The 12,754-nt window shown below is 49.4% G+C and overlaps 1 protein-coding gene across 4 annotated transcripts in view; it reads right to left on the minus strand.

Moving 5' to 3' along the window:
• The window catches only part of CYB5RL (cytochrome b5 reductase like), a 38,371-nt gene that overhangs the window by 21,277 nt on the left and 4,340 nt on the right, over positions 1-12,754 (minus strand). For 3 of the 4 annotated variants that reach the window (XM_078156655.1, XM_078156656.1, XM_020987832.2), the window contains exons 2-4: positions 8,581-8,785; positions 4,318-4,466; positions 3,379-3,466 (exon numbers count right to left, since the gene is read on the minus strand). In XM_078156655.1, the coding sequence (XP_078012781.1) occupies positions 3,379-3,466; positions 4,318-4,466; positions 8,581-8,772 (429 nt within the window). In that variant the 5' untranslated portion in view covers positions 8,773-8,785. Of the gene's footprint in view, positions 1-3,378; positions 3,467-4,317; positions 4,467-8,580; positions 8,786-11,192; positions 11,393-12,754 lie in introns of all 4 variants that reach the window. The other variant, XM_020987830.2, reaches the window with a different exon arrangement.

The raw sequence follows: 12,754 nt of genomic DNA on the forward strand, positions 1-12,754 counted from the left end.
GGGCCAGGCTGGGAAGGGCTTTAAAAGCCAAACAAATATCCAAGGCGGACTCGAGTCTGCTTCTTTCTGACTCAGAGGTCGGCTCCCTACCCACGAAGCCACACTGCCTCTAGTGATTGTTTACATTATGTGACCTTTGTTGTTTTTGAAGCCTGTGAGATGGGCAACACAGAGATTATTTCCCTTGTTTTAAAGGAGTAAACTGAGGCTCGGGAAGGCGAATTGAATCATTCCAAGTCAGCAGGAAGTGTGCTTTTTGAAAGTGGTCCAGTGAAAAAAGGAACCTGCTCTGGAGCCAGAGGACCCAGGTTCAAATCCCTCCACCAACACTTTGTAAGCCACGTGACTAAAGGGCTCATTTCCCTGGACCTTGGTTTCCTCCCCCGTGAGTTGGCCTGGCTGGCCTCGGGGGCATTCATGCTAAGGACAGGGGCTGGGGACACCAGCCAGGTCTGGAGCCCTCGTCTGGGGCTCTTTCCCCTAGGCCTTCATCTCTCCACGGCTTCAGTTTGCAGAGATGTTTAAGGCCTCATTTAGCCCCAGTGGCTCAGAGATAATTAATCATTCCCCTAAAAGAGAAGCTTTACAGTTGCCCAGGAAGGATAATCAATCTCACAGCTGGGAGAGAAATACAGCTCCTCTGAAGAGATGCTTCCACGCTGAGCTGTTAGGCAGAACCCCTTCCCAGACGCCCAGTGTGGGGAGCCAGGGCAAGCGGGAGATGGCCTGGGGAACTCTCTGAAACCACTGGCACCATGGCAGAGGGAGGCCAGAGAGCCAGGGGCCAAGATCTGGGCAGCCTGAAGCACAGACTGGCACAAGAGACTTTCCCGAGAGAGACAGGGAGTAGGACAGAGGGAAGAGGAAGAGAAGGAGAGAAGGGGAGGGGGAGAGGGAAGAGGGACAGAGGGAAGGGAGGAAGGGAAGGAGAATGGGTTAGGGGGAGAGAAAGGGAGAGGAGAGGGACAGAAAGAGAGGCGATAGGGAGAAGGAAAAGGAGACGGAGAGGGAGGGAAAGAGAGGGAGGAAAGAGAATGGGAGGGAGGGAGGAAAGGAGAAGAAGGGGATGGGGGAGAGGGAGGGCAAGGGGAAGAAGAGAAGGGGAGAAGGATAGAGGGAGAGGAAGAAGAGGGAGGAGGGGCCAGATCAGAGGAGGTCACTCCAGAAGGGACTTTATAGGTCACCTGGTCCTTGCTCTCACCTTAAACACAAGGAAACCGAGGCCCAGAGAATAGGGGCGTGCAGCCCAAACTGTGCCAGTTCAGGCTGACGCGGTGCTTTCCTTGAGATCCTGTGAAGTGGGGAGGCCAGATATTCATTCCATTTCACAGACATGGCGACTGAGGCCCAGAAAGAGATTAGAAGGGCAATGCTATGCTCACCCAAGCAGGCAGGCAGCACAGCCCAAATGTTGTTTCAGGCCTTCTGACTTAAGCGACTTAACTGGAAGTGACTTGCCCAAGGTCACATGACCAGTGCACAGCAAAACCTCCCACAAAGCCTCTGATTAGGAAGCCAAAGAACCTTCCCCAAGGCAGCCTCCTGTGCTGCTAAGTGTTCAGGAAGGCTCTCTGAAAAAAAAACAATGTCCCTGGGGCACGCTTCAGTCAATCTTCATTATTAATGCTTCCCCAGCACTTTCTTAAGTCTCGACAATCCACAAAACAATAAATCGAACCCTGATTTGTAGCGTTTGCTGATCTCGGATGCATAAATGGGCACAGAGAAAATTTAACAAGCAGCTGAGCTGGTTGGAGCTGGCACCAACACCCCCTGAGAAAAGACTAGAGCCTGGAGACGCAGGTTCATGCACAAGCTCCTTGAGGGCAGAGATTATTACATTTTTGCTTTGACGTCCCCACGGCCTGGCACACAATAGGTGCTTAATAAGTGTTTATTGAATGAACAAAGGTCTCTATTCCCAAAGAAGGGGGGAGGAAGGGAATAAGCATTTTCTAAGCACCTACTGTGTGCCAGGAGCTGTGCAAGCACTTTACAAATATTATCTCATTTCATCCTCCCAACCATCCTGGAAGGTTATTATCATCCCCATTTAACAGAGGAGGAAACTGAGGCAGGCAGAGGTTAAGTGACTTGTGCAGGATCACACAGCTAGTAGCAGTATCTGAGGCTAGACCTGAACTCAGTTCCTCCTGACTGCAGGCCCAGGGCTCTATCCACTGAGTCACCAGATGCCTCTTTCGGGAGTCTGCAAGCTACTTAGCCAAGACAAATCAGATATTTCCATAATACGGAATGCTCTGCAAAGGTGAGCCCAGTGTAGCTGGGAGCAAGGGAGACAACAATTCCCAGGCTTGATGTGTTCTGGCCTTGTCCTTGGGTCTTGGATCAGAGCAAGCAAGTAATTTTAAAAAGCATTTATTAAGCGCCTACTCTGCGCCAGCCACTGTCCAAACCCCAGGGAGATGAAGAAAGGCAAGAATTCCTTCCCTCAAGGACCTTCCGTTCTAATGGAGGAGACAATATGAGTAGGTACGGACAAGATCTCAGTGGAGAGAGCCCTAGCTCTGGAGTCGAGGGATCTGCATTCGAATCCTACCCTTCTTGGTAGTGGTATGACCCTGGACGATTCAGTTATCCTTTCTGGGTCTCAGTTTCCAAATGAGAGGGTTGTATTAGACTTCCGGTCCCTTCCAGGGGTTAGCCTATGAACCTGAGTCCCTTAACCTCTCTGGGCCTCAGTTTCCTCATTTGTAAAATGGGGGGAGGGGTCAGATTCGATGGCTTTCCAGGTTTGAATCCATGATCCTATGATCCTGCCTCTGACCCTTACCACCTGCGTGGCCTTGGACAGATGGCTTACCCTTTCTGAGCCTCAGATGAAGGATAGGGTAGGGTAGGGGTTAGGACCAGATGGCCTGTGAGCACCCTCTCAGCTCTCAGTGATGGTCCTGCTTCTGGGGCTGGCCATTTAACTTCTCCGAGGCTCAGTTTCCTCTTCTGTAAATTGAGGGGGTCAGTGTAGATGGCCACCAGGTCCCTTCTGGCTCTAGGGCTCAGATGTGACACCCCCACGACCCCTCCAACTGGGCCGGGCTGGCATTTCTTGCTGCCGCCTCAGCCTCAGCCCCGGCCACCCAGGCTGTCTCCTCCAGCTCGATTAGAGAACCAAGCTGAGATCTGACATCTTTACAGCCCCTGCTTTGATCCTGCCTTCCATAAAAGCAGCTAGCTAGGAGCCCTTTGCCAGGAGCCAGGAGCTCCCTCAGGGAGGGAGGGGCCCACCTAGCCCCGAGCCAGCTGGGGGCCACGACCTCACAGATACAGGAAGCCACGGGACACACACCCTTCCTCGGGCAGGTGGGGAGCAAAATGAAATGAGGGCCAGGAGAGGTGCTGTCCAGCAATTACACTTACCTTAATTAAAACTTCAAAATACCCCTCAGTGTTCCTGTGGCTGATCGGGGTATAGGCTCTCTGAATTTCCAAACCATCCACGGTCCCCCTAGGAAAGACAAAGGCAGGGGCTGATGAATCGGGCCCCAGACCTCAGGCATCTCACCAGCTCTCAACAGTTGACTGGGGAGTGCTGGCCGCCCATCCGTGCTTCATAGGTGAGGAAACAGCAGCAGACCAGGGAAGCCAAGCCCATTATTTAGGGGTGGCAAGGAAACAAAATCACCGTCCAGCCCTTGTAACCCCTCTGGCTATCCTGGAACGAATGCTTAGCACAATGCTTGGCACACAGTAGGAGCTTAATAAATGCCTATTGACTTGAATTCACTTAAATTAGGAATCAGAAGGTGATTCAGAGCTGGAAGGTCCCCTGCCCCCCCGGCCATCTAGTCTAACCCCTCCCCCCCATTTTACAACTAGATGGCCCAGTGGACTTGGAGTCTGGAAGACCCGAGTTCAAATGCTACATCAGACACTTTATTAGCTGTTATGACCCTGGGCAAGTCACTTAATCTCTGTCTGCTCAGTTTCCTCATCTGTGAAAATGAGAACCTATCTTTCAGGGTTGTGAGGGTCAGATGAGGTGATGGATGGGTGGGACTGATGCATAAATATCAGTTACAGGGATCAGCTTCTCTTCATTTCTCCTGCCTGCTTTTTGTGCTTTAGGCCACCATTAGTTTTTAGCCATTTTTTTTTCCCTCCTAAAGATCACATTCAGGTCTCTCCTCTCTCCCAGACCAGTGAGAAGCATAAGTAAAACTATGAGGTTTCTCCGGCTAATGGGAAGCCTGAGATCTTCCAGCTGGGGCTTCAGAGGCACAGATACATGAGGCGAGGAGCGTGTCTGCCCCAGCTCGGAAGGGTCACGGCCTTGGTGTAGGAGAGCAGATTTCCTACCGTAAGATGAGATGCTGTCCAGGGCTCAGCCCCAGCTGCGTGTTCCCAGGCAGCGCGAAGCGGACCTGGCAGGTGTCATCCGTCAGCTGCTCCACGGCACTAATGCTGAAGGCCTGAAAGGTTTCCAGGCTCAGCTCTGAGCGACCTTGCTGCAACAGTCAAAGGGCTGTCAATTAGCCGAATTACAAACAATTATTAAGTGCCTGCTACAGGCTAGGCTCTGTGGTGGGTGCCAGGTCTACGGAGACCAAAATGAGTCAGGCTATCCTCATGGGGTTTAGATTCTATCGAAGGAGACAACGTTTGTGTGTGTGCATATGTATGTGTGTACGCATGCATGGACATATGCGTGTACATGTACAGGCATGCACGGTATGTGTCTGTACATGTGTGTCTATGTGCATGAACACACATGTTTATGTAAACATGCGCATAAATACAGGCACCATCATGTGTGCATATGCTTACAATGCCTTGTCTATTGTGTGTGTGTGTGCGCGCACACCTGTGCAAACGTGTGTGCATGCATGTCCATGCATACACACATGTGCTTATTTCTACGCTGCACTGCATATGTGTACGTGTGTATAATGTGTGCATGTATACATGTCTACAACACATTGCCTAGACACGCACACGTGTAGATATGTGCACATGTACATATATGCATATGCACACATATACGTGCACAAATAACATGCGTATGAAGTTTTAATATACAGAGATACGTGAAATTTTCCCGCCTCCCTCCACTGTCTCAACCCCATGCTATCCTTCCCTCTTGAGCCCCTGGTTACTGGTCCTGCTGTTTGTCAGTCACCCCTGTCTGCCAACCCCCACACTGGAGCACTTCCACCTAGCAGTCCAGAGCCTCAGAAGGTAATGAAACTGCCCCCACTGGCCACCTGACAAATTGTACCAGGTGATCTCAAATGGTCCCTCACTGCAGCCTGGCAATCCTGGTACTGCTCCCTAATCTGCTGGATGTGGATAGAGCCCTGGGCCCGCAGTCAGGAAGACCTGAGTTCAAATCTGGCCTTAGACATTTACTACTTGTGTGACCCTGGGTCAGCTGCTTAACTCTGTATGCCTCAGTTTCTTCATCTGTAAAATGGGGGGGGAGTAATAGCACCTCCCTCCCAGGGTTGCTGTGAGGACCAAATGAGGTATTTGTACATAGCTTAGCACATAGTAGGTGCTATATAAAAATGTTAGCTGTTATTATGGATAGATCCCCTCTCTCACTTCTCTCAGAAGCTTTTCTAACCCTTCTCTTCTCAAGTCTCCCACAGCACTCTGCTCCCCCGCCTTCTCCTCCCCTCATACTCACCGAAAACTCAAGGTCTTTTGCTGAGGGCTTCCTCTGCTCCCACCCCTCTGACATCCACCCCCACTGACTCCTCCTTTACTTTGTCTCATGGTGGCGGCCCTGCTCTTTGCCAAAGGCAAACCCTCGCCCAACATCTGATCCAATCCCTTCCCCAACCCTCAAGGAGACTGTCCCCTCCATCACCCCCACTGTCCCTAACCTTCCATCTCTCCCTGTCTACTGGCTCCTTCCCTACCGCCTACAAACATGCCTACAACAACCCCGTCATTAAAAACCCCTCACTTGATCCAGCCGTCTGTTTTTGTTGTCTAGACATTTCAGTTACATATGACTGAAAACCCATTTGGGATTTTCTTGGCAAAGATACTGGAGTGGTTCACCATTTCCTTCTCCAACTCATTTACAGATGAGGAAACTGAGGCAAATATGGTGAAGTGACTTGCTCAGGGTCACACAGCTAGTAAGTATTTGAGGTTGGATTTGAACTCAGGAAAAGGAGTCTTCCTGATTTCAGGCCTGGTGCTCTGTGCACTATGGCGCCCCCTAGCTGCCATCTCTGTTAGCCATTGTCTAATATCTCTCTTAGAGGCTGAATTCCTTGAGAAAGCTGTCCACAGCCCGGCCTTCTATTTCTTTTCTTTTCACTTGCTTCTAAAGCCTCTAGTCTGCCTTCTAGCCTTATCATTCAACCCAAGCTGCTCCCTCCAAAGTCACCAATGCTCTCTTAACTGCCAAGTCTAATGGCCTTTTCTGGGCCCTCCACCTTCTGGACCTCCTGCTGACATCTGGCCCTACTGAACCCCTTCTCTCCCCAGACGCTGTCTCCTCTCTGGGTTTTCATGACTCTCCTCTCATGGGTCTGACCCCTTCTTCTCAGTCTGCTTTGCAGGATCTGGGTCATATCCTCTAACCACAAGTGTCCCCCAAAGGCTCTGTTCTGGGCCCCCTTCTCTTCCCCCTCTATATTATCCCACTTGGTGAACTAATCAGCTTCCACTGGTTCAATTGCCAGTACTACACAGATGGTTCCCAGACCTATAAATCCAGCTCTAATCTCTCTCCTCAGCTTCAGTCCTATATCGCCAGTGGCCTATTGAACATTTCATACTGGAAGCCCTGTAGGCAGCTCAAAATCAACATATTCAGGGGGCAGCAAGGTGGCACAGTGGATAGAGCAACTGTCCTGGATTCAGTAGGACCTGAGTTCAAATCCGGCCTCAGACACATAACACTTACTAGCTGTGTGACCCTGGGCAAGTCACTTAACCCCATTGCCTAGCCAAAAAAAAAAATCAACATATTCAAAAGAGAATTCATCCCCTTCCCCACCCCTGCCCATCCTCCCCTCTTTCTGTCTAAGCTAACAGTGTCCTCCTGGGCACCAAGATTTGTAGCCTCAATGTCAACCCCCCCTCCTCATTTTCACCCTACATATCTAAGCACTCCCCAAAGCTCACCATTTCTTTCTCCATGACGTCTTCATGTGAACCTTCTTTTTATTTGTCATAGCCTTTGAACTGATTTCCCCCTTCTCCACCCATCCTCCCCTTAGCTGCCAAAATGATTTTCCTGAAGCACAAGCCTGACCACGTCACTTCTCCTACTCTATAAACTTCAGTAGCTGCCTCTTGCCCCCAGGATCAAACACATAAATGCATTGTTTGGAATTTAAAGCTCTTCCTTCCATCTTTTCAGCCTTCTTAGACATTATTCTATCACTGTTCTTCAGGAATGATGTGCTATCTCCCACCTCCCCGCCTTTGCCAGGGTTGTTCCTCAAGCCTGGAATATTGTCCCTCCTCATATCCACATCTCAGAATCCCTGCTTTCTTTGGGGCTTAACTCAAACACTCTCTTCTACAGGAGGCCTTTCCCACGGCCCTACCTGTTCAGGCCTTCCTCTCAAAAGTTGTCTTCCATCTACAACTTTTGGTGCCTGTCATCTCCCCTATTCGAATGTAAGCTCTTTGAGGACAGGGGCCACATATGCAATAAATACTTACTGAGTCACTGAAATAAACACAAGGCAATTTGGGGAAAGAAGGCAAGTACTTGCTGAAAGGGCAGGGGAGCAGTATGTGGAAAGGCACAGTCCCTGCCCTCTGGAAGCTTACAGTTTAGTTCATGCACAAATAATTCTAATGATATCATAATGTTACACGTGGTTAATACCAAGCCAGGGTGATACCCAGCAGGACTCTGAGAGCCTTGAGACCGTTACGGCAGCTAGGAAGGCCTGGTGAAGACCCTGAAATGCTGGCAGATCCATCTTTGTCTCACAGAAGGGAAGGGACTTGCCCATGGTCATGCAGGGAGTAAGCGACAGAGCTGGGATTCGAACCCAGGTTCTCTGACTCCAAGTCTAAAAGTATTTTCATTTTCTTAGAGCTGCTACATCCCCACCCGCTGATCTACCCTCAAAGGCGAGGGTACTTGGGAATGAAAGATGGGGAATTAAAAACTTACTTGTGACTGGGCCTCTTTGCCATGAGACTAAAGCAGCAAGTATTAGTGAATCCTCTCACGCATTCAGGCCATCGTTAGAATTATTAAATTAGGAATCAGAAGGCCTGGTATTTTTTCAATTTTAAAAGGTAAACTTTTCTAAATATAGCAGGAATCTGGGTTGGAATCTCAGCTCTATTTCTTATGAGCATATGAGAAATGTGTGTTTCTGTCATTACAAACAGAGAGGAAAGAGTTCACTGTGGTCTAGAGGAGCCAGGGAAGGGTCCCAGGAAGAGGTGGTACCACAGCTGGGCCGGGAAGGACGGGTGAGGACAGCCCGCAGACTCCTCCAATCCAGAACTGGAGGGCTCCTCGACGCCAATCTGCTCATTTCACACGAGGGGACAGGGGCCCAAACCTCCCATCCGTACCCAGAGCCGACAGAGGCAGACTGTCCTGGAAAACTGTCCTCAGGAAGTTCCTACCTCTTCCTTCTTTCTCCGCAGGAGGCTCTTATCTTTCTTGGTCTGGGCTTTTTCCCACCAGGCGAGCTCCTGGTAATAGATGTCAAACACGCAGGGTTTGCAGCCGCCACCGCAGCACTGAGCAGGCAAAGGCTCAGTGGGTCGGAGCTGCAGCCAGGCTTCCTCCTCGTCATCTTCCTCCTCCTCCATCATCAGCAGACAGAGCCTGCTCAGGAGGGAAAGAGGAGAGAGGGAAGTTGGGAAAGAGGAGAGAGGGAATTTAGGAAAGCCGATTGGCTTAGGACGGGGGTGGGCAGTGCTGGGGAGGAGCTCCCAGTACTAGGCCAGGGGAGTCTCTGCCAAGACCTTAATCAAAGTGTCCCACCCAACTCAATTGGACATTTATTAGGCACCAGATGCTCCACTGCTCGCTAGATGCTTGTTGACCTGACTTCTGAGATGAATGTAAGCTCCCCGAGGGCAGGGACTCTCCTGGTGCCTTTGCAGCCCCAAGCTAGCACAGTGACTAACACTTAGTAGGTGCTTAATAAACACTGGCTGAATTAAATTGGATTGGGTTGAGATAAACATAATCACATTAGGTGGAGTACTGGCTGTGGAGTCAGGAGGATCCAAGTTCAGATCTGACCTCAGGTACTAGCTGTGTGACCCTGGACAAGTCACTTCACCCTGTTTGCCTCAGTTTCCTCATGTGTAAAATGAGCTGTAGAAGGAAATGGCCAACCACTCTAGGATCTTTGCCAGAAAACCCCAAAGGTGGTCACCAAGAGTCAGACGCTGAAACGACAACTGAACGACAACAACAGTTTGAGACGAGTCAGAGGACGCTGGGTTCAAGTCTTGACTCCACCAGTGCCTAGCTATGTGATGCTGGGTCAAATGCTGCCTTCTCCGAACCCTGCTTTCCTTGTCCCCCAAATGAAAGGGTTGGTACAGATGGCTCTCGGGGTCTCTCCCAGCGTGGACAGTCTCTGGGCCGAAGATCCCAGGAGAAGGCAGCTCCAGGTTAGGACAAAGGTCCTAACAATAAGAGCTGTCCCAGGGGAAGAGGCCCTTCTCAGCGGCAAGGAGCCAGGCCTCCAAACAGAGCTGGACGACCGCTCCTTGGTCACCCACGTGGATGGCTTGGAGTAGAGGTCTCTAAGGTCCCTTCCAACTCTCTACTTCTGTGACTCTGTGAAAGAGTCCATGGGTGGTCCTGGAGGGTAGGGATGGCATGAGCCAAAGGCAGGAGAACAGGATGAGTCTGGGCCAAGGTTGAATTGTGCAGTTTGGCTGCGGGCACTGTACAAGGTTTGGAAGATCCAAAGAGAAAAATGAAGCCACCCTCCCTTCAAGGAGCTTACATTCTAATTAGGGGGTGGGCAGAGAGAGCACTAAAGCCTGGGGGGGGGGGGACGGGACTGGGGAGGATTGTGGCCAGACCTCAGCCCTTGGTCTCAGTCTGCACATCTCTGAAATGAGGGGGCCAGATTAAATGGCCTCACTTGCTCCCCACTCTCGATCTAGGATCTCATGAGGGATGGATGGATGGATGGACGGACGGATAGACAGAAGGATGGATGGATGGACAGATGGATGAATCACCCAAGAGACATTGTAAGAGGTGAGAGGTGGCTATCAGCAACCAGGCCTCACTTTAAGGCCTGGGAAGGCACAGTGAGGGAAGAGTTAAGTGGCTTCATACATGACTTATGATTTATTCTGAGCTTCCTCCATGGGGAAGGAAGTTTGGGATTAATCTGGATTCCCAAGTATTTACATATGAGGGCCACCGTTTATGTAGAAGGAGCCGTGTCTAATCACTGCACCTGCAAATCCAGGCTCGCCATTAATATCCTAAATGCAAATCAAAAACCAGAAGCAGGGCCTCTGCCGGGCTGCTCCAAGCAGAGCAAAGGGGGAGTCTGGGAGCCCTCCTCCCAAAGCTTTATAAATGCCAGTAATCCAGACTTGATGGGAATACATTAACCTCCTCCTTCCTGAGTCCTGCCTGCAAAAGGCCCCTTGGCTGGGCTTGCTCCCCTTCATCTTTCCTTTTCAGACTTTTGAGCTTCACTTCTGAGAAATGCTATCAATAAGAATCCCCCAACCCCCATTTATCTGGCCCTTTCAGGGATACAAAATGCATACTTTCCTCACAGCTCTCAGAAGTCAGTAGAACAAACATGATTACTTCCATTTTACATTGAGAAGGCTGGGGCTCAGTGAGGCTACAAGCCTTATAGTTTATATCTCTCAGAGCTGTCCCAAGGATGGTGTGGCTAAGTGGATAGCGGCCAGGCATCAGAGTCAGGGCGATGGGTTCAAGTCTTACCCCTGGTACATACGAGGGCTATGTGACCCAGGGAAAGTCACTTAATGTTGCAATCAGGGCTCCAAATGATTCTTTAAGACTGGATGTCACAGAACAGTAACAGATTTCCATAGGTAGAGGGAATTTCCCCAATTGGGAGTTACTCATATGAATGAAATCAAAGGCCCAGACCAATAATAAAGTGGTCTTATTAAAACAGGTGGCTTCAAGGGCCAGGAAGAGTTGTAGATATAGGTCCCATATTAAGGCAAAAATTTCCCAACCATTAGAACTGCTAAAATACATACATACATACCTATGTGTACATGTGTGTTCCAAGGGCTGGCTTGGTAGGCAGTCAGTTCCCCACCAATGAAGGTATTTCAGCAAAAGCTAGATGGAGATGTTGCAGAGGGGTTCTTGCCCAGGTAGAGATTGGACGAGATGCTTTATGAGCTCTCCTCTGGACTTGGAGGTTCTGCAATTCTCATAGGTTTTAAAGGGTCATTCATCAACCTGGCCAAATAGTATTTTCACTCATTTCCATTCCTTGGCTGTGTCACTTCTTGGGGAAATAAGTCACCTACTGTGTGAAGCCAGACTGCTTTTCGTTGTCCCAGGCTTACTTCACATGAGTTCCAAAGGGGGCCATCTTGTTCTGGTAATTCAAGTGTTGGTGAACAGCTCCAGGCTACTTTCTCTGTGACATCCCTAATTGTACAGACTTCAATCTTGGTCTCTTTCACCCTCAGTTTACCAGAACAAAGATGCTTTGGTTTTAAATGTGTGCTCAGAGCCAGTCCCTTTAGCCCCATTTTCCTCCTGTGCTAGCAGCTCTTGGGAGCTGGCAAGGAATCCCAAAATCCAGAACCACACTGGGTACCTGACTAAACACAAGGAAGCAGCCTCTGGGGGAGGAGGGATGGTGCTAGGAACATGAAGGACTGCAGCATCTCCAAGTCATCTCCTAGGGAGACAAGGTTAGACAATGGGGTAACTAATACTAACTCTGGAATCAGAGAAACTGGGTTCAGATTCTGCCTTTGATCTTCACTCTCTCGGAGAAGCCATTTTATTTTACCTCTTTGGGCCTCAGTTTTCTCCTTTGTAAAATGTCCTCTGTGATTCCTTTCAGCTTTAGAACTATGATTATCAAGTCCCATTCCCCGCCTCAATACAGGAATCCCTTCTACAGAATCCCAAAGCAGGGCTGACTAGCCTCTACTTGAATACTTCCTGGGACAGGAAGCTCACTACCTTATGAATCAGCCCATTCTATTATCAGACAGTTCTTCCTTTATGTGAAGCGGCTAGGTGGCTCAGTGGATAGACCACTGCTTAGAATCAGGAACACTCATCTTCAGCTTCAGACACTAGCTTTGTGACCCTGGGCAAGTCACTTAACCCTGAATGCTAAAAAAGAAAAAAAAGAAAGAAAGAAAAAAAGAACTACACAGAACTTCAGATCAAAGTCCTATTTAGAGCTGGAAGGGAAGTAAGAGGCCCTCAAATCTAATCCCCTCATTTTACAGATGAGGAAAAAAGAGTTTAAGTGACTGGATAACTAACACAGCCACTTCAGGTCAAATGTAGGACTTGAACCTGGGTCTTCCTGGCTCTGAGACCAGCTCTCTATCCATTAAGACAGACTGCCTCTCATTTAAAAAAAAAGTTTTATATTAAACTCAGGTTAAATGCAGTGGCCAATCCTTCTCCTGGAAAACAAATGAAGAGACATCCTTTCCTCCTATAAATAGTGAAGTGAGGGACTATGGGTGCAGAATACTGCATAAACTGTCAGAGGTAGCTCTGTTGTTCAATTTTCCTTAATGTTTTCTTTGTTATGAAGGAGGGTTGGGGTGCATTAAATCAGGAAAT

Source organism: Phascolarctos cinereus, unplaced genomic scaffold (assembly GCF_003287225.1).
Source record: "Phascolarctos cinereus isolate Bilbo 61053 unplaced genomic scaffold, phaCin_HiC Scaffold_5;HRSCAF=322, whole genome shotgun sequence".
In the NCBI taxonomy this organism is placed as follows: Eukaryota; Metazoa; Chordata; class Mammalia; order Diprotodontia; family Phascolarctidae; genus Phascolarctos; species Phascolarctos cinereus.